Source organism: Salmo salar, chromosome ssa28 (genome assembly GCF_905237065.1).
Source record: "Salmo salar chromosome ssa28, Ssal_v3.1, whole genome shotgun sequence".
In the NCBI taxonomy this organism is placed as follows: Eukaryota; Metazoa; Chordata; class Actinopteri; order Salmoniformes; family Salmonidae; genus Salmo; species Salmo salar.
The window spans coordinates 6,524,779-6,548,998 of NC_059469.1; the positions used below are offsets into that span (position 1 = coordinate 6,524,779).

The 24,220-nt window shown below is 42.9% G+C and overlaps 1 protein-coding gene across 1 annotated transcript in view; it reads left to right on the forward strand.

Annotated features, from left to right (window-relative positions):
- LOC106589374 (1-phosphatidylinositol 4,5-bisphosphate phosphodiesterase epsilon-1) overlaps positions 1–23,919 on the forward strand; it is an 83,183-nt gene extending 59,264 nt beyond the window's left edge. The window contains exons 16-31 of the mRNA XM_014179260.2: positions 63–228; positions 494–601; positions 788–904; positions 1,110–1,268; positions 2,352–2,481; positions 3,848–3,972; positions 4,152–4,269; positions 4,629–4,751; positions 12,137–12,430; positions 13,872–14,035; positions 15,379–15,640; positions 16,857–16,975; positions 17,136–17,264; positions 17,376–17,573; positions 19,997–20,192; positions 20,696–23,919. Of these exons, the coding sequence (XP_014034735.1) occupies positions 63–228; positions 494–601; positions 788–904; positions 1,110–1,268; positions 2,352–2,481; positions 3,848–3,972; positions 4,152–4,269; positions 4,629–4,751; positions 12,137–12,430; positions 13,872–14,035; positions 15,379–15,640; positions 16,857–16,975; positions 17,136–17,264; positions 17,376–17,573; positions 19,997–20,164 (2,380 nt within the window). The 3' untranslated portion in view covers positions 20,165–20,192; positions 20,696–23,919. The remainder of the gene's footprint in view (positions 1–62; positions 229–493; positions 602–787; positions 905–1,109; positions 1,269–2,351; positions 2,482–3,847; positions 3,973–4,151; positions 4,270–4,628; positions 4,752–12,136; positions 12,431–13,871; positions 14,036–15,378; positions 15,641–16,856; positions 16,976–17,135; positions 17,265–17,375; positions 17,574–19,996; positions 20,193–20,695) is intronic.
- Positions 23,920–24,220: the final 301 nt, after the last annotated feature.

The window sequence follows — 24,220 nt, forward strand, 5'->3', positions numbered from 1 at the left end:
AATTTTGAAATGACATTCATCACCAGTTTAATTAGTGACCTTTTTCCTCAAATCCTCCCCAGGTTTTTGATGGACAAGGAGAATTTTGCATCTAAGAACGAGGAGTCTCAGGTGAATGCGGAGGAGCTCCAGTACCCAATGTCTTACTACTACATAGAGTCCTCTCACAACACGTACCTCACTGGACACCAGCTCAAAGGAGAGTCCTCCGTGGAGCTTTACAGCCAGGTGAGATCACCACTATCACCCTTTTAGATAATTGACGCAAGCAAACATATTTTCTCCCTGAAATGTACCTTTTCTAGTTTAGTTTTGCAGGGGATTTCTAAGCATCGGCTTAGTTTGTCATCTTCAGTTTGCCATAAGCAGGGCTAGGAGTTTTTCCAGACTGTGACCTGACCAGGAAAAACTCTGGGCTCCTACTGTACTATAAGATGAATTATGTTTTGGTGTCTGTCTTATTATGATGGGATGTGGTTATTGTGTTGTCTAGGTGCTGCTGCAGGGCTGCAGGAGTGTGGAGCTGGACTGTTGGGATGGAGACGACGGATCACCCATTATTTACCACGGATACACCCTGACCACCAAGATCCCCTTTAAGGTTAGTCTATAACCCTGCCACAACCCTGTCACACTGCCGCTATTGACCTAATGTCACTGATTGGCCAAGATACAGTACAATGACGGCATACCTCTTTTATAGCTTGAGTAATACAGCTTAGATGCCGGAATTATTTAATAAATAGGATTATAGTTATGCCTCGTACTGTAACCCATTTTCTTCTAGGATGTGGTGGAGGCGATCAATCGCACTGCTTTTGTCAACTCAGACATGCCGGTCATCCTGTCCATTGAGAACCACTGCTCTCTGCCCCAGCAACGCAAAATGGCTGAAATCTTCAAGGTACCTCCTTCTGGCTCCAATGGACATGATCAGAACGGATTCTAGCTGACATGTCACGTGTTTTATCCCTAAGAACCTCGTTACTTCATTCCTTCCTCCTTTAGAGACCACTCTGATAGTGCTTTGATGAAACACCTTTGATTTTAGCGTGTCTGTGAGGATTCCTTTGGTCAGCCCACTTGATCTGTTTATTTGTGTTTTGAAGGTGGTGTTCGGAGTCAAGCTGGTGAGCAACTTCCTGTTTGAAAGTGATTTCTCTGATGACCCGCTGCTCCCCTCCCCACTGCAACTGAAGGGAAAGATCCTCCTCAAGAACAAGAAGCTGACAGCACACCAGGCTCCTGTTGACATTCTCAAACAGAAGGTGAGACTGTAGGCTCGGCCCTAAAGTATGTGCGCTTTGTCACCTCTGGGTCTGCATGGAAACAGGATGCACCTGAGCTCAATTTTGAATCTCATAGCAAAGGATCTGAAACGTATGTAAATAATGATTTCTGTATTTAACTTTTTATACATTTGTAAAAAAAAATGTGCTTTGTCATTATGGGGTATTGTGTGTAGATTAAGGAAAATGTTTTATTTAAATCAATTTTAGAATAAGGCTGTAACAAAAAATTGAAGGGGTCTGAATACTTACCAAATGCACTGTATATTAAACTTTGATGCCATACATATGGATATATCATATCTGTGGTTACTTGTAGTTGTTCAAAGTGAACCCTGATGACACTGTATGCAAGCATCTCTTTTGTCCTCTCAGGAATTCTGTCATCTCTATAGTACCCAGCACACCCCCTGAGGTCGTCACACATACAGTGCCTTAAAAAAGTATTCACACCTCTTAACTTTTTCCACATTTTGTTGTTACAGCCTGAATGTCACTGGCCTACACACAATACCCCATTTCAGTGGAATTATGTTTTTTGAAATGTTTACAAATTAATGAAAAATTATAAGCTGAAATGTCTCGTCAATAAGTATTCAACACCTTTGTTATGGCAAGCCTAAATAAATTCAGGAGTACAGATTTGCTTAAGTTGCACTCTGTCCAATAATAGTGTTTAGCATGATTTTTGAATGACTATCTAATCTCTGTACCCCTCACATACAATTATCTTTAAGGTCCCTCAGTCATGCAGTGAATTTCATAGGCTAATTGGATAATCTTATCTAGGGTCGCATGTGAGGTGTATATAATATGTATGTATATCAAATATTGCCACACTACAAGACCTTATACAGTGTGAATGCATGCACACAGTATACACACACGGCCCCTCGCAGTCGAGGATGACGTCAGTCAAGCTGTGTCTTCGGAAGTGACTGAGGAGCCTAGTCCTGGAAGCACTCAGAAAGATAATGGCCCCATGTAAGAACAAGCTTTTATGTCTGTTGACATGGTGCAGTGGCTGCAGGACTTTCCACTAATCATGCTCTGTTCTCTCAGACTCACCAGCTGGCCCACATAAAGGCGCAGACCAGCAACGGGGCCCCGGGAGGAAGCTCTCCTGGTAACCACGATGATGATGAAGAGGAAGAAGACGAGTATGAGGATGACTGCGAATCCCTGTCTGATGGTGAGAGAGACTCACTTTAACTGTAGATGAACACTCTGTAACAATGTGTACAACACACACACTGAGCAGATCAAAGCCTCAGTCTCATGTGGTTTCAATGACGTCCTCACTAACTACTGTCTCACTCACTCCGCCCCTATAGTACATCGCTGTAGCAACGTATGGTTGTTATGAAGGATAATGACGTAGGGGAGTGAGATCTTGTATTTAGACTTCTTTTTAACGCCTCCCTTGATTCTGTCTGTTATTAACATAAGGGAAGCCTCCAGTGGATTTAGTCGCTCTACTTGGAGGTGCGTTTGTTTTCCTGTGCTCTTTCCTCCTATTACTCTGTCCCTGACTGTTCCTCTGTGCTGCAGCTGACGTCTTTCCAGATTCCACTGCCTCTTATAGCCTTGAAGGTAAACTGAACGACGTAAGCGGTCTCCCTGCATATACAGTACCAGCTCCACTGCATGGCTCCAACTGTAGCACTCCATCTGTGCCGTGGGCCTGGGTACTGCAGGGGTGAAAATGAGGCTTTTACTGTACCGGGGGGGGGGTACTGGGGAGGTTAGAGTTCTGGAACTTGACATTGTGATTGAGGGTAATTGTAGTATTAAACTGCAGAGGGAGTAAGGTTAAAGCAGAAGAGCTTGTGGGTTAATGGCTGATGATCTGTTTGGTTCTGTGTTGTCAGTGCACACAGGGCCAGTGTAGTGTAAATACATCCCCCCGCCCCCCATCTGCACTGCTGTCTTGATATGTACGTCCTAACCTTGCTAGTGACAATGGCTCATCAGAGAGAGAACCAAGACATCTGGTTTCTCAGGCCCCTGCGCGACCCTGTCGTAACAAGGAGCAGTGGAGGGTGAAAATCCCTAGCGGATAGGCTCTCACCAGCCACCACATGTAACCAGAGCAGTGTGAGACAGACAGACAGACAACACTGAAACTGCACTGAAACAGTGTGATTCCTGCAGTAAAATAACTGTCATGATGAGTTTTGGTGGAAATCATCTTTTGAGTGATCCATTGCGGACATCAAATCTGTGTTTACAGTCGTGTGTTGTATCCTGCTGTGTGTGGGCGAGAGAAGAGCTGAAGGCTCAAACTACCAGCTCTTTGTTTACGGACATTGCGTTGCATTTTGGGATTTGTGGAGGGCCACTGTTTTTGTCTGAATAGCATTTCCCCAATTCCCAGCATCACAAGCATGTGGAATGTGTTATGGGATGGAATTCTTATCTCAGTTTACCAGTAATGGTTTCACGAGGAAGATTAAATGTGAAGCCAGTGAATAACATTACATTGGAAGCAGTCATTTGAGTAATTCAAGCTGTTCTGTCCGACTCCCTCACTCAAAGACAATGGTTTTGTTTCTCAGATAACATCCTGAATGATAAACCAGAAAGGAAGTCATCAGGTGACAAGGAAGACCATCCCATCACTGATGAGATGGCCAAGAGGATGAAGAAAGCAGACAATGCAGTAACCAAGTACAAAGGGAAGGTGGGTTTCACCTCTGACCTCTAGTCTCTGAGCCAGGAGAGACCATAGAGGTAAAACTGATCTTAAATATGAACTACCAGACCTACAGTATATAAACACTTGACAAATGCACCCTAAATGTATTTTTTTCCCCTAGAAGTAATCCCAGATCTGAATCACTGACTCTGCTCCTACCCCAGGTATTGGACATAGAGCTGGAAGAAGAGTTATATCCCCCCCAGAACAAGAAGGAGAGTCGACAGATCGCTCAGGAGCTCTCTGACCTCATCATCTACTGCCAGGCCGTCAAGTTCCCCGGTAGTCCTCCTTTCATTCAGTTCAATTAACTTTCCTATATGGCTCATTCCAGCAAAGAAATGGTTTATGTTCAGAATGTAGTGCAGTGTTTTTATTCCGCCTGGTGATTTCCCAACCGTGAGAGATAACGATGAATGTTCACAAAGGAATAAAACAGGGCTCTGAATTGATTGTAAATTAGAATCAGGTGCACATCTTCTAGGGGTATAATTCTCCGGAGCACAGCCAGAACAAACTAGCAACATTAAACCAGCGTGAGAAAGGGAAAGGAGGGGAGGAAGCGTGATGGTGCCCTTAAGCCACGGCCTTGTCTTACACTCTCATCTGTCGCTTTCTTTCTGTGTGTGGGGGGGAAACAGGCCTCTCCACCCTCTCTCATTCGGCCTCTGGCAGAAGAAAAGACAGAAAGAACAGGAAGTCCGTCTTTGGCATGGATCCTGGTCGTAGTGGAAGTAGCCCCAAGGAGGCGGTACCAGGGAAGGGTACGTATGGCCGAGCTTTTCCCTTTGACCCAGACACCTAGACCTGGACCTGGGGGTGGGATGTGTAGGGACAGGTAAGGACACCCACATACAGACTCAGTCAGATTACCCCCCCGTGGGAAGCAGCCTGATGAAGGGATTGTTGGTTTTCCTTTATAGACATTTTAGCATTTGTGGCACAAATCTTATTCAAGTCATGGGACCAATATAAGCATATTGTTTCGCTCATCATGTTCAAATCATCTATAAGTGACTGAGTTTCACAGTCAATTTTAGATACTTTCGTGTGATTTGGACATGCTAATATTGGTCGCATGACATGAATGGGATTTGTGCCACAAATGTAAGCATGTGGGAACAGTGCCAGGGAAACTAAACCAAAGCATGGATTGCTGTCAGACCTTGTCCATAGACTGCTGTCATGACGTTGCGCTCTTTGGGTTTTCTATGTACCATCCCCCTACCTCCCCCTACTCAGGCCCTGTTTGAGCGGTCGTAAATTCCTAAGAAAATGTCCCGCCTCATGGCCACAATATAAAGAGACAGAGTGTTTTCATAGAGAGACAAAGGAATTCTCCCACCTCACAGGACTGGGGAACCGAACGACATTTATGTTCTGGAGAAGGTATAAAAGATCGGTGAAGAATCCAGCTACGAACTGGTCCGTTTGGTACAATTTTGTGAAACTCATGAGAGACAATACGGCCACATTACCATGGCTCTGTTTATATAATAGCCTCAGTTGTGAGACTTACATCTAATGGTTGTATAAAATTAATGAATAAGGATAAAGCTATTTGGAATATGTTGGGATGCTTGTAAGATGTTAATGTGAGAGAATTGTATTTTCTGTTTAAAGTTTTACCAAGTCATCGGCACGCCCCCATGAACAGACGAGACCTGGCGTCGTGAGACGGCCTTTTTCTGTCATTCCGAATAAAACCCCCACCCAGGGTTTCTATCACCAGACCAGCTTACCTTGAGAAGAGAGGGCCAAGGTTTGACCATGCATTCCTCGTTTTGAACTTTAAACATACCATGTGGTTAAACTTTTAGACTATTGAAACCGACAGAATAATAACAAGTCTTTGATATTAATTACTAGTCTGCAGCTAGGAATTCGGTATCATTGAACGCGCAGACCGACGAAGCAGCCGTCCTATAACGACATTAATGAATGTCACTTTGAAATATCCATTCTAACCGAGAGAGAGAGAGAGAGAGGAAAACGCGAGGACAAAACTCTCCAACAGAACAGAACTTTTCAACAAAGATCCCGACGACACACTGAGCGTAAATATATATATATTGATTGCAATTGTTCCCAAATGAGTGAGCGTTCATGTGCAAAGGATTAGCATTTCATTTGTTAATATTTATCAACTCTGTAGTGCCTTCTCAGCTGACCCCACCCCCCCTTTTGTCTAACAAGCCGCCATGCCGGTTTAGCCCACTAGGGCACATTCTCCTATCATTTCCTTGTAACCATATCTGTTTGATTATGCATTTCTGTGAATTATTTAGTTTAGTAAATAAATTATTTTAAGACGATTGATGTATGGATGACTCATAGTGAAGACTGGGTTCGTGCAGATAACCAACAATTTACGACGTTTGGAATGAGACTGGCGAGGTAAATAACACATTATTAATCAGAAGACTCAGATCAGATAGTATGATATCTGAAAGTTATATTAGGAAAATTATAACTTTGTAATCTGAATATTTTCCTTGGTGCCCCGACCTCCTAGTTAATTACAGTTACACGATTAATCCGTTTAATTGCGTAATAATAATTAGTTATTTGATAAGCATGTCTTCTGTTTTAATGATGCCAAAGACACGACACTGCTTACAAGGTAAGGAAACCAATGTTTCATGTTGGTAGTTGGGTGGACTATCCCTTTAACTTTTCCATAAAATGGCCCTCTTAATGTGCGCACACGCTGCATTACAGAGTATAGTGAAAGATGCTGAGAGAAGCTCTCGTGGAGCTTTTAAAAGGGTTAAAATGGGATTGTTAGATGGAATATCTTGGAGGCACATGTTTTTTCTGTCTCGGCACTGAGGCTTGGCAGAGAGAGTTTGAATAGCTGTGTAGCTAATGCCTCTTTCATGATCAATCATAACACTTCGAAAGGTTCAGGTAACTTCCAAAATAAAGGAAACCCCAACATAGTGTCTTACTATGGCGTTGGCCCACAACCAGCCACCAGAACAGCTTCAGTGTACCTTGGCATAGATTCTAGAAGTGTCTAACTATTGGAGGGATGCGACACTGTTCTTCTATGAGAAATTCCATCATTTGGTGTTTTGTTGATGGTGGTGGAAAAACGCTCTCAGGTGCCGCTCCAGAATCTCCTATAAGTGTTCAATTGGGTTGAGATCTGGTGACTGAGACGGCCATGGCGTATGGTTTAAATCATTTTCATGCTCCTCAAACTATTCGGTGACCACTTGTGCCCTGTGGATGGTAGGGAATTGTCATTTAGAGGTGTGAACGTTTAAACGTTTATTTGCCACGGATATAAGGCACTTCGAACGTCATCATCGTTAACAGTTGGAAAAATGACAGTGAGTGAGACCGGACAGCAGAAAGTCCTGTATGGCAGTACTTTGAGAAGTGAAATGAGAAAGTGGTGAAAGAAATGCAAACTTTGCTACGTGGAATTGAGCTACAGTGGCAGTACAGGTGTAATGCAGTTGAAATGCAGCCATTGCCAATGGTAGAGGATGTTGGCTTCAATGCCCTGATGGCATATATAGAACCAGACTTCAAGATGCCTTGACGGCCCGGATGTGAAAATGGTACAGTCGTGGCCAAAAGTTTTGAGAATGACACAAATATTAATTTCCACAAAGTTTGCTGCTTCAGTGTCTTTTGATATTTTTGTCAATGTTACTATGGAATACTGAAGTATAATTACAAGCATTTCATAAGTGTCAAAGGCTTTTATTGACAATTACATGAAGTTGATGCAAAGAGTCAATATTTGCAGTGTTGACCCTTCTTTTTCAAGACCTCTGCAAGACCTCTGATACTTCCGGCGCTGACAGAGATGGCCACCTCGCTTCGCGTTCCTAGGAAACTATGCAGTATTTAGTTTTTTTTAGGTGTTATTTCTTACATTCTTACCCCAGGTAATTTTAGGTTTTATTACATACAGTCGGGAGGAACTATTGGATATAAAAGCAACGTCAACTCACCAACATTACGATCAGGAATACGACTTTCCCGAAGCGACTTTCCCCAGCCGGCGACCCAAAACAACGACACCGTAGATGGGGCAGACAGAGCGGTCTTCTGGTCAGGCTCCGTAGACGGGCACATCGCGCACCGCTGCCGAGCATACTACTCGCCAATGACCAGTCTCTTGACAACAAGGTAGACGAAATCCGTGCAAGGGTAGCCTTCCAGAGAGACATCCGAGACTGTAACGTTCTTTGTTTCACGGAAACATGGCTCACTCGAGACACGCTATCGGAGTCGGTACAGCCAGCTGGTTTCTTCACGCATCGCGCCGACAGAAACAACCATCTTTCTGGTAAGAAGAAGGGCGGGGGTGTATGCCTTATGATTAACGAGACGTGGTGTGATCATAACAACATACAGGAACTCAAGTCCTTTTGTTCACCTGACTTAGAATTCCTCACAATCAAATGCCGACTGCATTATCTACCTAGAGAATTCTCTTCGATTATAATCACAGCCGCATATATCCCCCCCCAAGCAGACACATCGATGGCCCTGAACGAACTTCATTAGACTCTATGTAAACTGGAAACCACATATCCTGAGGCTGCATTTATTGTAGCTGGGGATTTTAACAAGGCTAATCTGAAAACAAGGCTCCCTAAATTCTATCAGCGTATCGATTGCGCTACCAGGGCTGGTAAAACCCTAGATCATTGCTTTTCTAACTTCCGTGACGCATATAAGGCCCTCCCCCGCCCTCCTTTCGGAAAAGCTGACCACGACTCCATTTTGTTGCTTCCAGCCTATAGACAGAAACTAAAACAGGAAGCTCCCACGCTCAGGTCTGTTCAATGCTGGTCCGACCAATTGGATTCCACACTTCAAGATTGCTTCGATCACGTGGACTGGGATATGTTCCGCATTGCGGCGAACAACAACATTGACGAATATGCTGAGTCGGTGAGCGGGTTTATTAGCAAGTGCATCGGCGATGTCGTACCCACAGCGTCTATTAAAACATTCCCAAACCAGAAACCGTGGATTGATGGCAGTCTTGCTCCCAGACAGACTAAACAACCTCTTTGCTCGCTTTGAGGACAATACAGTGCCACTGACACGGCCCGCTACCAAAACCTGCGGGCTCTCTTTCACTGCAGCCGACGTGAGCAAAACATTTAAATGTGTCAACCCTCGCAAGGCTGCAGGCCCAGACGGCATCCCCAGCCGCGTCCTCCGAGCATGCGCAGACCAGCTGGCTGGTGAGTTTACGGACATATTCAATCAATCCTTATCCCAGTCTGCTGTCCCCACATGCTTCAAGAGGACCACCATTGTTCCTGTTCCCAAGAAAGCTAAGGTAACTAATCTAAATGACTACCGCCCCGTAGCACTCACTTCCGTCATCATGAAGTGCTTTGAGAGACTAGTCAAGGACCATATCATCTCCACCTTACCTGACACCCTAGACCCACTCCAATTTGCATACCGCCCCAATAGGTCCACAGACGCAATCGCAATCACACTGCACACTGCCATAACCCATCTGGACAAGAGGAATACCTATGTGAGAATACTGTTCATCGACTACAGCTCAGCATTTAACACCATAGTACCCTCAACTCGTCATCAAGCTCGAGACCCTGGGTCTCGACCCCACCCTGTGCAACTGGGTCCTGGACTTCCTGAAAGGCCGCCCCCAGGTGGTGAGGGTAGGTAACATCTCCACCCCGCTGATCCTCAACACTGGGGCCCCACAAGGGTGTGTTCTCAGCCCTCTCCTGTACTCCCTGTTCACCCACGACTGCGTGGCCATGCACGCCTCCAACTCAATCAAGTTTGCAGACGACACTACAGTGGTAGGCTTGATTACCAACAACGACGAGACGGCCTACAGGGAGGAGGTGAGGGCCCTTGGAGTGTGGTGTCAGGAAAATAACCTCACACTCAACGTCAACAAAATAAAGGAGATGATCGTGGACTTCAGGAAACAGTTTTAATTAACTTCTGGGCCACATCCTGACAACTGGCAGCCCATTCTTGCATAAGCAATGCTTGGAGTTTGTCAGAATTTGTGGGTTTTTGTTTGTCCACCTGCCTCTTGAGGATTGACCACAAGTTCTCAATGGGATTAAGGTCTGGGGAGTTTCCTGGCCATGGACCCACAATATCAATGTTTTGTTCCCCGAGCCACATAGTTATCACTTTTGCCTTCTGGATGGTTGGGAGAAGTTGCTCTCGGAGGATGTGTTGGTACCATTCTTTATTCATGGCTGTGTTCTTAGGCAAAATTGTGAATGAGCCCACTCCCTTGGCTGAGAAGCAACCCCACACATGAATGGTCTCAGGATGCTTTACTGTTGGCATGACACAGGACTGATGGTAGCGCGCACCTTGTCTTCTCCGGACAAGCTTTTTTCCGGATGCCCAAACAATCGGAAAGGGGATTCATCAGCGAAAATGACTTTACCCCAGTACTCAGCAGTCCAATCCCTGTACCTTTTGCAGAATATCAGTCTGTCCCTGATGTTTTTCCTGGACAGAAGTGGCTTCTTTGCTGCCCTTCTTGACACCAGGCCAACCTCCAAAAGTCTTCGCCTCACTGTGCGTGCAGATGCACTCACACCTGCCTGCTGCCATTCCTGAGCAAGCTCTGTACTGGTGGTGCCCCGATCCTGCAGCTGAATCAACTTTAGGAGACAATCCTGGCGCTTGCTGGACTTTCTTGGGCGCCCTGAAGCCGCCTTCACAACAATTTAGCCGCTCTCCTTGAAGTTCTTGATGATCCGACAAATGGTTGATTTACGTGCAATCTTACTGGCAGCAATATCCTTGCCTGTGAAGCCCTTTTTGTGCAAAGCAATGATGACGGCACGTGTTTCCTTGCAGGTAACCACGGCTGACAGAGGAAGAACAATGATTCCAAGCACCACCCTCCTTTTGAAGCTTCCAGTCTGTTATTTGAATTCAATCAGCATGACAGAGTGATCTCCAGCCTTGTCCTCGTCAAAACACTCACACCTGTGTTAACGAGAGAATCACTGACATGATGTCAGCTGGTCCTTTTTTGGTAGGGCTGAAATGCAGTGGAAATGTTTTTGGGGGATTCAGTTCATTTGCTTGGCAAAGAGGGACTTTGCAATTAATAGCAATTAATCTGATCACTCTTCATAACATTCTGGAGTATATGCAAATTGCCATCATACAAACTGAGGCAGCAAACTTTGTTAAAATTAATATTTTTGCCATTCTGAAAACCTTTGGCCACAACTGTACAATGATTGCTCTGCAAGTACAAAGTGTGAGCTCTCATACACCTTACTACGTGGAGTTAACAGAATGTTGGACGTCTATGAACACGCTGTCAAACATCACTGCAACAAGCCATCACATTGATGAGAAGTGGGACATGAAGTCCCATGTACTGACAACTGAGAACATGGAGGGGAGGGACACAGCAGAGAACCTATAACGGCATTATGTAGTATCGTTGCTGAGTGGGTGGGGGACAACAGTAAGGTGAGCGTCGTCTGGTAGGTAGCCAGGGTAGATTGAACTGCATTGCAGGACTATCTGAATCGTGAATTCGTGTCATTTTATGATATTTTTTTTTGTTATGGTTTAAATCACGTGTCAAACTCATTCCATGGAGGGCTGAGTGTCTTCGGGTTTTCACTCCTCACTTGTACTTGATTGATGAAATAAGATCACTAATTAGTAAGGAACTCTCCTCACGTGGTTGTCTATCTTCATTTAAAAAAATGGCAGTTTAAACTTTCAGAAATGTTTTACATTTGCCACATCCCAATTGTCCTATAGGGGCAAAGGTAGCCAAATAACAGCCTGACCAGAATTTTTATACATGACCCTAAGCATGATGGGATGGATGTTAATTTCTTAATTAACTCAGGAACCACACCTGTGTGGAAGTACCTGCTTTCAATATACTTTGTATCTCTGATTTTCTCAAGTGTTTTCATTATTTTGGCTTTATTTTGGTTACCTGTACTATTTGGGTTATTTAAATGTTAGTGTTACATTGTCTTACTATCCTGGGAAAAGAGCATTTTTTAAAAATGTGTTCAAATCGTTATTTGAGCTGTCCTTGTTTCTTCTTTTCACTTCTATCCCTCTGGAGAAACGTATCCGCCAAATGACTAGATTGTAAATGTGTAACTGTTGCCCCCTCTAGGTAGCGTGGAGGGCACCCGTCTGAGCTGGGAAGAGCAGACATCGCCCGTGCTCAGCCCCAATCCCTCAGTCAGTGCTGTCATCCACACTCCCAAGTGCTACCACATTTCCTCTGTCAACGAGAACACTGCCAAGCGCCTGTGCCGCCGCAACTCAGAGAAGCTGATCCTGCACACCACCTGCCAGCTGTTAAGGACCTACCCGGCCGCAACGCGCATCGACTCAGCCAACCCCAACCCTCTGCCCTTCTGGCTACACGGCATACAAGTGGTGGCTCTCAATTATCAGACTGATGGTAAGGACATGGAGAGGAGTCTTACTGATGAGGTTGGTCCAGTTTAGTCACTGGCTGTTACTATGCTCAATGGAGGTTCTTCATTGCAAGGTATTTTTAGTCCAGGACCAGGCTGGGACTTTATCTGGGTATGGGGAAATAACCCCTATATGCTGAACAAAAATATAAATGCAACAATTTCAAAGATCTTAATCAGTCAAATGAAATCAATAAATTTGGCTCTATGTATGGATTTCACATGACCGGGTATACAGATATGCATCTGTTGGTCACAGATACCTTAAAAAAATGGACCTCACAGGATTTCTTCAAGGTATTTATGTGCATTAGAATTACCATCGATAAAATGCACTTGTGTTCATTGTCTGTAGCTTATGCCTGCACATACCATAACCCCAACGCCACCATGAGGCACTCTGTTCAGCAAACCGCTTGCCCAAATGACTCCATTCACGTGGTCTGGTGGTTGTGAGGCCTGTTGGATGTACTGCCAAATTCTCTAAAACAACGTTGGAGGCAATTCTCTGGCAACAGCTCTGGTGGACATTCCTGCAGTCAGCATGCCAATCGCACGCTCCCTCACTTGAGTCGTGTGACATTGTGTTGTGTGACAACACTGCACATTTTAAGGTGGCCTTTTATTGTCCCCAGCACAAGGTGCACCTGTGTAATGATTATGCTGTTTAAACAGCTTCTTGATATGCCACACGTCAGGTGGATGGATTATCTTGGCAAAGGAAAAATGCTCACTAACAGGGATGTAAACAAATTTGTGTAACAAAATCTGAGCAAAATAAGCTTTGTGCGTATTGAATTTTTCTGGGATCTTTTATTTCAGCTAATGGGACCTATACTTTATATGTTGCATTTTATATTTTTGTTCAGTGTAGTCCATAACTAGGTCATTTTGTACCCTGGTCAGGTGACATGGTCAGGAAAAACTCAGGGGGCCCTACTTTAAACTTTTCAAGAAACTAGTTGCCTATTCATTAGAAATGGCTTGGACAGGGTACAATATGACCGTGTGAAGATGTATTGGGGAAACACTGGGTTATGTTATCTTGCATGTCATTGCTCATTTCTCTGTAAGGGGGAGCTCTGACCTAGGCAGCACTGAGTCAACTTAGTACGCTGGACATGGTCGTGATACTGATAGGCTGTCATTGTAACTAAGAATTTGTTCTTAACAGACTTGCCTAGTTAAATAAGTAAATAAAACATGTATTTTATTGGGTTGTCTGTTTTACACGTTTATAAAGCTTAGTTGCAGATTTGCAAGCTATGTTTCTCCACTCACCTGTGCCTATTTTCAAACTAAAATTAGGATAAGTGATGCTTGTGAAACAATGGATGGTCTGTTTTCTAACTCTTTCTCCTCTCTCATTCTCTCACCTCCCCCCTTTTCTTTCACTTTCTTCGTCGCCACCTCTGCCCTCTCCAGACCTGCCCATGCAGTTGAACACAGCTCTGTTTGAGGCGAATGGGCATTGTGGATATGTCCTGAAACCTCCAGTGCTGTGGGATCGCTGCTGTCCCCTCTACCAGCAACTCTGCTCCCTGGAGAGAGACGTGGAGAGCATAAGCCCAACACTCTACTCTCTGACTGTGAGTACACACAAACACACACACTCCCCTCCATATGTATTTGGACTGCTAAAACCATTTTTGGCTCTCTACTTCATAGGCTCGATACTACTTTTGGATTTGAGGTCAAATGTTTCATATGAGGTGACAGTACAGAATGGCACCTTTTTTATGTGATGGTATTTTCATACAAATCTGTTATACCGTTTACAAATGAAAGCACTATGTATCTAGTCCCCCCATTTTGAAGAAGTCGTATGTGGACAAATTCGCTTATCTTCAAAAGTTTAACATTTTGTCCCATATTCCTTCCACGCAATGAATACATCGAGCTTGTGACTACAAACTTATTGGATGCATTTCCAGTTTGTTTTGATTGTGTTTTGGATTTTATTTTGTCCAATAGGAACTGAATGGACATGAACATATGGAGGGGAGTGTACATGGAGGCACACAAGCAAACATACAAACACACACTTTAATATAAAAAAATGTTACCCTTATTTTTCAAAGTATGTTGACTGAGAACACATTCTCATTTACAGCAAAGTCCTGGGGAATAGTTACATGGGAAATGAATGAGCCAATTGGAAGCTGTGGATGATTTAGGTGGACATGATGGTATGAGGAGCCAGATAGGGAATTTAGCCAAGACACTTGGGTTAACACCTCTATGATAAGTGCCATGGGCTCTTTAGTGACCACAGAGAATCAGTACACCTGTTTAACGTCCCATCCGAAAGACGGCACCCGACACAGGGCAGTGTGTCGGGTGCCCTGGGGCATTGGGATATTTTTGTGAATTTTAGACCAGAGGAAAGAGTGCCTCCTAAGAGCACACACACACACACACACACACACACACACACACACAAATCTCCCCCTCTAGGGATACACAGACACTCAACACAACAAAAACTTATTTTAAAATGTAGCCAAACCCACTTCAATATGACCCATATACTGGTCTCTCTCACTAACTACCCTGCTGGGTATACACACACACTTACCCAAAGCACTCCCATCGGGCTCTTCAACATGGTTATGATGGGTTTATTGGAGCTATTTGCACCATATATACAGTATGATTTCTCTAGTTGAGACGACACCACCCAATAAATCTTCTGCAATAGTGAATGGGAAAAGAGGTCGTAAAACGAGTTGTGTAAACAATGTTTAATTTCTTATAAAATCTGGCTGGAATATGACATACAGTAAGTATGATAAAGTATTAAGTAAAACAAAGAGTAATGTAATTACACGTGTAATGCCAAGTATCTGTCTTATAGTGGATTAAGATTATTAAATTCACTTTTGATATACAGTATATAATGAATTAAAGGTGTCCTTTCCCCCTCTGTCAGATTGTGTCTGGGCAGAACGTGTGCCCTGCCAACAGCGCGGGCAGCCCCTGTGTGGAGGTGGATGTGATGGGCATGCCCGTGGACAGCTTCCAATTCCGCACCAAGCCCATCCACCGCAACACGCTTAACCCCATGTGGTCAGAGCACTTCCGATTCCCCGTGCACTTTGAGGATGCCTGCTTCCTGCGCATCGCTGTGGTTGAGAACAACAGCTACCAGACCACTGCTCAAAGGATTCTGCCTCTACGGGCCCTCAAACCAGGTGAGGGGGTGGAGTGGAAAAGAGGAGGAAGAAAGTGATGACTTTAAACTTCTATTTCCACTTTAAATATTCCTGATGAATTCAATAGCACGTAACCTATTAACTTCACTAGGGTAGGGGGCAGCATTCGGAATTTTGGATGAAAAGCGTGCCCAAATTAAACTGCCTGCTACTCAGGCCCAGAAGCTAGGATATGCATATAAGTGGTAGATTTTGATAGAAAAAGCTCTATATTTTCCAAAACTGTTAAAATAATGTCTGTGAGTATAACAAAACTGATATGGCAGGCGATAACCTGAGGAAAATCCATCCAGGAAGTACTATTATTTTGAAAGGCTGTTTTTCCATTGAAAGCCTATCCACCATACAAAGACTTAGGACCCAGTTCACGATTGCTATGGCTTCTTCTACATGTGGCCAGTCTTTAGGCATTGTTTCAGGCTTTTACTCTGAAAAATTAGGGAGATACAGCACTTTCAATGAGTTTCTATTGACGAAGCTTTTGTCCGGTTGAAATATTATTGATTATGACAAAAACAACCTGAGGATTGATTTTAAACATTGTTTGACATGTTTCTATTAACTTTTATTGTACTTTTTTTACTTTTCATCTGGATGTTGAGAGCGCGCTTTGTGCCTTTGGATTACTGAACTAAATACACCAACAAAATGGAGGTTTTTGGACATAAAGAGGGACGTTATCGAACAAAACAAACATTTATTGTGTAACATGCAGTCCTGGGAGTGCCACCAGATGAAGATCATCAAAGGTAAGTGATTCATTTTAATGCTATTTCTGACTTTTGTGACACCTCTCCTTGGTTGGAAAATGGCTGTATGGTTTTCTGTGGCTAGGCGCTGACCTAACATAATCGCATGGTGTGCTTTTGCAGTAAAGCCTTTTTGAAATCGGACGCTGTGGTTGGATTAATAATAATTTTATCTTTAAAATGGTGTATAATACTTGTATGATTGAGGAATTTTAATTATAGGATTTCTGTTGTTTTGAATTTGGCGCCCTGCAATTTCACTAGCTGTTGTGGAGGTGGGACGCTACCGTCCCACAGATACCAGAGGTTAATAGATAATTTAACCATGATATTTAGCAACATGCTATGTACAGAGTTTGCTAGCAGCTACAGCATGGCATGTGCCCAGGTTAATACACTTCTACTCTCTGTTCTTAATGTCTGTGGTTGGTTGTCTGTTGTTCCAGGCTATAGACACATCCAGCTGAGGACGCAGCACAACGAGCCCCTGGAGGTGTCCAGTCTGTTCATCTATAGCCGCAGAGTAGAGGAGAGCCCCACCGGCACAGCACTGCCTGCTGCCGTGGTAACACACACACATACACACACCCCTGAGGAGCATCTAGGGATTGCTTATGTTATTGTAGCTCTTCGAACAGCATCTGATGAGCTAATTAGCTAGTAACCTTAAAGTACATGTAAGGACAATGTAGATAGATATTTACAACACTGTATTTCCCTGGCAGCTGTTTAGTTCTGAGGAGCGGAGGGCAGCCCAGCAGCACAAAGTGACTGTCCATGGTGGGCCAGGTCGAGAGCCTTTCACTGTAGTGTCTGTGAAAGAGCAGACCACAGCCGGACAGCTACTGGACACGGTCAGTCCCGGTACACCCACCCATAGAAAAATGTACACACACACAAACACACCAGACCCGCCACGCTCTCAGTTCATAGTGGCCTATCTATTTCTCCTCTTCCTACTTTAGTTGCTGATGTCCACAGATGGTGCCAGTGAGTACTTCCTGTGTGAGGAGAAGGTGTCACTGGGGAAGGAGCGCAGTGACCGTAAGAGGTGTCCTCAGCAGCGCCCCGTAGCCCCTGAGGAGGAGATCATCAGGGTTATCAACAGCTGGCAACCTGAAGAGGGATATGTGGGCAGAATCTGCCTTAAAACCAAGGAAGAGGTACTACTTTTTTCAACAGAAATTTCCCATGACTGCTGTAGAGTCAAACTATTTTAATGAGAAACCGGTCAAGCAAATACTGTATTTTTTTTAATCAATTTCTTCATTCTAAGTGCCCCGTCCTGGGGTCATATTATGAAATACACACTACTTTCCTTTCATATACAGTAGACGGGTTAGCTGACAACGTCATGAAATTGATGCGTGCGCGTCGATGGGGTTGTGATTCTGGACATTCAGATAGCTAGCAACAATGACAAGAAGCTGCCACGTGGGGAATCGTAGGTGGCTCGTTTCAGCTCGTTGCATCTTATTGATACCATGTCTTGTTTTTAGTTAGTTTTTTGTTACTCTTGTCACGTCTACTGTATGCTAATATGCCAAAAAATGTGCTAGCTGGCTAAGAAACAACTGTAACAATTTGAGACAAGTGCTCATTGTGCAATTTATATATTTTTTTTATAAAGATATGGAGAGGAAGTATAGCTTCAATATTGTCAACCATCCTTTCATTCTAAGCCAACCCCCTCTGTTTTGTCCACAGTTGCACACACATTGGTTTTGTTGCTTATAGGGAAAATAAGTGGTGGGCCGAACCGGAAAAACGTAATGTTGATCAGTCCGTGTCGAGGGAGGAGATGATTTTATTTTGTATATGACAGTGAAATATTGTTGTAACTAAAATGTATTTGAGTTTTTTTATACTAATGTAAAGCTGTGTAACTGTGATGGACCACACACTCCATCACAGTAGGTGGTGGCATGCAGCTTAAACAATTGTTTGCGGACCGCCATTATACCGAAGAAGAAATCGTAAGCTGCTGTCGGAGTATGATGATGATGATAATATCTAGCTAGCTCCCAAAGACTAAAATAAGATAAATATATTGTTTCGAGTGCACTTGACATATGCAGCATTCAATACGAACTTTCTTAATCATATGAGGTAACTCCCTTAACCATTTAGCCAATTTCCTGAACGCCAGCCAAGCTAATGTGACTGGAAATGACAATTGTCCTGCTTAGGTACAGTGAGGTCCAAAATGATTGGCACCCCTGATAAAGATGAGCAAAAAAGACAAATAAATAATACAAATACTGAGCTATATTTTATGCTAAAGAAAATTGGGAAAATATTTGTATACTAATACAATTGCTCAGAGAAAGATTTTGTTTAACAAGTAATACTTTGTTTCTCAAAAGATAGGGGTCAAGCCCTGTTTTCAATACCTCATACGTCTATTTTCAATGTCATCCAACAAATGTAAACACCTGGAGTTTGCTAAATGGCATTGGCACTTGGATCGGAACCGGTGTATGGTCAGATGACATGACAATAGAGCTCTTCGGCCACGCACACCACTGGTGGGTTTTGCGTCGAAAGAAAGATTAATATGCAGAAAAGAACTCCATACTGTAAAATATGGTGGCGAATCTTTGATTTTTATCGTGCTATTTTACTTCCAGTGGTCCTGGGGCCCTTAAGGATAACGGCATTATGTACTTTACCCTGTACCAGGACACTTTAGCTAAAAACCTGGTTGCCTCTACCAGGAGGCTGAAACTTGGCCACAAGTGGATCTTCCAGCAAGACAATAACCTCAAGCACACATCAAAATCTACAAAGAAATGGTTAATTTATCACAAAATCAACATTTTGCAATGGCCATTTGTCTTACTTGAACCCCATTGAAAACCTGTAGTTTGAATTGGAGAGGTCAGTCCATAAGCGCAGGATATCAAGGATCTGGAAAGATTCTGTGTTTAGACAGTCCAATTTTAATATTTTTTCGACTATATAGTGGCCTGGCCTGAAACCAGACTGGATGACATTTTGAAGCTCGAAAATATCTAAGCTAAGTATCGATTAGATAAAAGAATAAATGTTGCTAGGCAAGACGGTTTAGAGATTGAGCAGTAGTTATTCATGTTGGAGGGGTCACCACCTTTGTCTATATGGAGCACATGGGCAGCCTTCCCCAAACCCTAGTGGATAGCCCCCGAGATAATCTTCAAGTAAAAAATGTCAGGGGAGCAGAAATCTGCAGCAAAGGATCAAGCAGATCCGCCCCAATGGATTTTTTTAAATATCAATCTTAAACAAGGAATGTAGCACCTATGTAATGATCATGCTGTTTAGTCAACTTCTTGATTTGCCACTCCTGTCAGGTGGATGGATTATCTTGGCAACGGAAAAATGCTCACTAACAGGGATGGACACAAATTTGGCCACAAAATTTGAGAAATTTCTGGGATGTTTTATTTCAGCTCATGAAACATGGGACTAACACTTTACATGTGGTGTTTATATTTTTGTTCAGTAATATATGAACTTAACACACCCACAAGTTCAAGTGATTATTGTTGCTCATTAGAATTCTCGCTTTTATCAGAAATAACTGAGTGTGTCTGTGCGCACTCAGATGGCCCGTGAGGACAAGAGGAAAGGCATCTCGTTTGCCAGCGAGCTGAAGAAAGTGACGAGTTTCAGCCAGAGCGTCATTGCCCCAGCCACACAAGAGAGCAGCCGCAGTACGGATGAAAGCAGCAGGGCAGCATACTGTGTGCCACTGACTGAGGCCCATGAGTGAGACGCTCGGTCTGCTGAGTCCCCAGAAGGTACAGAAGTCCCTACAGTTTCCTATTGCCTTTACAACTAGGGCTTTCCCTATTGGCCCTAGTAGCCCCCATCTTTTTATTGTCCTTCTTCTGGCCATGCCTATAAATATGTCTTCCACAGTCAGTTTTCCTTTCTCAATTTCTTAACTTTTGACATCTTCATTTATTTATATAATGCCATTTATATTTTACGCAATTATTTATCACCTCATTAATTAGACATTGTCCCCGAGTGACTCATTTATCCTAAGTCGATGTTATCTGCAGTGTTTCAAACAAAATGTTCTTCATTTTAATATTGTATGTGTAGTTTTCTATTGTTATTATTGATACTGTAACAACTAGCATAACAACACAATGACATCTACAGATTGATATGCATTAGTATGTTTGAGTGGACAATGAAGTGGCCAGTTGTGTATTGCATCATGCATATGAAGTACTGTATACTCCAGATATGTCTGTTGTGCTGTTGTCCATTACTTCCCCCCTCCCTTTTTCAGGGTCTCTCTCTGCAGGACTCGAAGGCCTGGGTGGCAGAGGGCTGGGCGGAGGCAGAGGCAGAGAGGCTGGTGACCATCCTGTCCTTGGGAGCAGGGCCCACACCGGCTATCTGCTGAGGAACTGGAAGATCCACAAATGATGCCAGGCCCCCCTCCATCACCTTAGAGAGCACCAGTATTCCTGAACACACCATGATGAGTTGAGTTAGTCCCTCCCATGAGTAAAGAGCTTCCCCCAGAAAGTCCCACCCTGGCTGGCTGGTTGAGTTGGATGGCGGCTCCAGGATGACGGTTCGAAGTGAAGGAAGGTTGTGTAATCTGCTGGGTCGTTAGCTGCCCCCCCCCCCCTGTGTTCATTAGGGTACACCGTAGCAAAACATTTTGCAACGGAAAAAGACACAAGTGTTTCTTATTGGACACGTTTAGGTAGTTCCTCCTTGTTTCAGTCCATTTTATTATTGTTTGGTGCCTAATGAATACATCCCTGAAGTGGTGGCCGTGTTGAGACAGTTGCCGAATGCAGCAGCCAGCCTAACCCTGTTCAGCCTGTTTTTTTTTTGTTAAAGGATGAATAAAGGCTTGATTCTTGGCCATGCTGTATCTTCTTCTACCCAAAGCTGAGTCATGGGCCTACTGTAGGCTGGTGTTGAATGTCTGCATGAACTCCAGACAGTGTATTTAGTTGAGGTGCGGGAACCAGCAGTAACTGCGGCTCCCAGCCTTTCTCCTGCTAAGAATGAGGGCATTGTGAATGTGGCCAACAAGCTGGCTTGTTGTTTGATTCCCTTTGGCTGCATTTACACAGGCAGCCCAATTCTGATCGTTTGCCTAGTTATTGGCAAAATAGCTGATCTGATTGGTCAAAAGGCCAATTGGTGAAAAAAAATGATGCAGGCCTTATGTCCCAGTTTTCACAGTACTGTAATTTATAACTATATAGTTGTGTGTTTGATGATATTCAGTGTTTTGCACGTAGTAGTTTTGCTGTTATGTTCAGTATTTTTTTATCGACATTTTTCCCATGGTTTATCTTGTTTGATATGAAAGAGTGCGCTTCAAAAGTATTGTGACTGTGTTTTTGTTTTGGCTCCTTACTCCCGCACTTTGGATTTTAAATGATACAATGATTGAGGTTATTGAAGTGCGGACTGTCAGCTTTAATTAGAGGGTAAAAAATATTTTGGAGAATGTAAGAATTGAATATGTATCGAAACACTTCTACATAAATGTGGATGCTACCGTTATTACGGATGGTCCTGAATGTTTTGTGAATAATGAGTGAGAAAGTTAGACGCGCAAATATCATACCCCCAAAACAATGCTAACCTCCCCTGTTATTGTAATGGTGTGAGGTTAGCATGTCTTGGGGGTATGATATTTGTGCGTCTGTCTCACTCATCATTTATTCATTTTCCGTAATCATGGTAGCATCCACATTAATGGAGAAGTGTTAAGAAACATATTATATTCTTATTTACAATAAAAGTGACACCAAAATGACAATGCATGATTTACCATTCATTTCTATTGGTCACAAAATAATCTGAAACACAACCACGACAAACTGCATATCCATCCAAGTTTGTAGAGTCACAAGCTTGAAGTAATCATTGCGTGCTAGGAATATGGGACCAAATACTAAACTTTTGACTACTTTAATACACATAAGTGAATTTGTCCCAATATTTTTGGTCCCCTAAAATGGGGCGTTATGTACACAGTGCTGTAGTTTCTAAACGGTTAACCCAATATGGATGAAAATACCCGAAAACTAGAGCTAACAGTCTGCACTCTAACCTCATAGTCATTTTAAATCCAAAATGCTGGAGTACAGAGCCAAAACAACAACAAAAACACAGCTCGCTGTATGATGTATCGTGTTTGATATGATATTTGAAAACAAACTGAGATTTTGGTTTCAAATTCAACTTTTCATTGCAGCAGGTCCAAGCATATCAGCACTTGAGAACCCCATGACCTCTTGATGTCAAAAACAGAGGTTTTTGAATCCCCAAGTATAATTTACTTTTGTAAAACATCAAATCAAGAGTACGTTTTTAAAGGGTCAATCAGCACTTGCTACATCCATTTTTGGACTAATAAATGGATAAGTACCCATTTGATTCTTGAAGAATATAACTTTGAATTGAATGCCTCATGAGCTTAGTTCAACTGTCGTACTCGATCAGAACCCAAAATATAAGCTTGTTTTACTCCAATGTTTGTAAACAAACAAAATGTAAACAAACTATATAGCCTCAAAACATGGTTAAAAGTTGAATTTTGATATCATGGTTGGTCAAACCTTGCATCCATAGCTCTGTCTATGAATTTGAGTGATTACATTTCTCCAGCCCCGTCCCTCAACTTTTAACCGAACCAGTGGGGAGTCCGCTTTGCAATTGTTTTTACTGCTGATTGCCGCTTTAAAGTCATTTTGTTGACGTCTATTGGAGCACACACACAACTATCATAATGTCAATACAGGGTTAAGCGATTTCTGATATTGTTCCCAAGTTGTTTATTGATGAAATTGATTATAGTATTATACTGAGTAGTCTACTAGGTGTTTTAACCTATGCCCATTTCAGTCTGTTGTCAGAAACTTGATTCAATGGGGGCCATGTTGTTTCCCTCCTTACTTTAGAATGTGGATCACTAAGTGTGAGATTTGTATGTCATTGTCTGTATTTTTTTTTTTTTCAACTTAGTATACGTTTGTTTTAAAACTATGAAGGTGTGGCATTTCTAATTAATGATTTATATTGTACTTGGTGTCTGATCATTGGTACTGCAAAAGTGTCAACTTCCTTATAGACCTAGATACACATTTCAGCCTCTCCCCCTGGGTCCATACAATCTCACAGCAAACAAAATGATTGGATTTTATGTATGAGATGTATAAATACTACAGTAGTTATAATACATATTCCTTTATACTCGAACCCTGTATACGGGTTGAAAATGACAGATTTAGGCACTGATAAGTGTATAAATTGGAACACAGTGGCTGTACAGTAACATGCTATACATTACGTCAGAGCTCTGCACTTCACAGCGTTGGATGGGTTTTGACTGACAGCCGTTCTGTACTTGAGCACCGCACGCGACAAGTAGTTGCTCCCATTCCTCCCCTAAATGTTTTGTTTGTCTGACTGAGGGAAATGCTGTATATTAAGAGGACTCTATGTATTTTGAAAGATGAGACTTTGAGGATTATAATAAATACCACTTTGATGTCATTACAAGTAAACATCTGTGAGTCCAAATGTGCACTTCACGTTTCCATATCATAAAACTCATGTCATAAACAGTGTTAACGTTTGATCACTGCTGTACAGTTACAATATGACTGGGTGTCATACCCTGGGTAGTTCTGAACAGAATCTGTTTGTCTATTGTGTTGAAAATTCGCTGTGGAACACGCACCTGAATGCACGCGTGACTCCTTTCTATGCGCACCTAAATGACGATCTGTTTCTCTGAATTGCCCTGTGTAAGACTAACACTTTAAAATCGTATTTT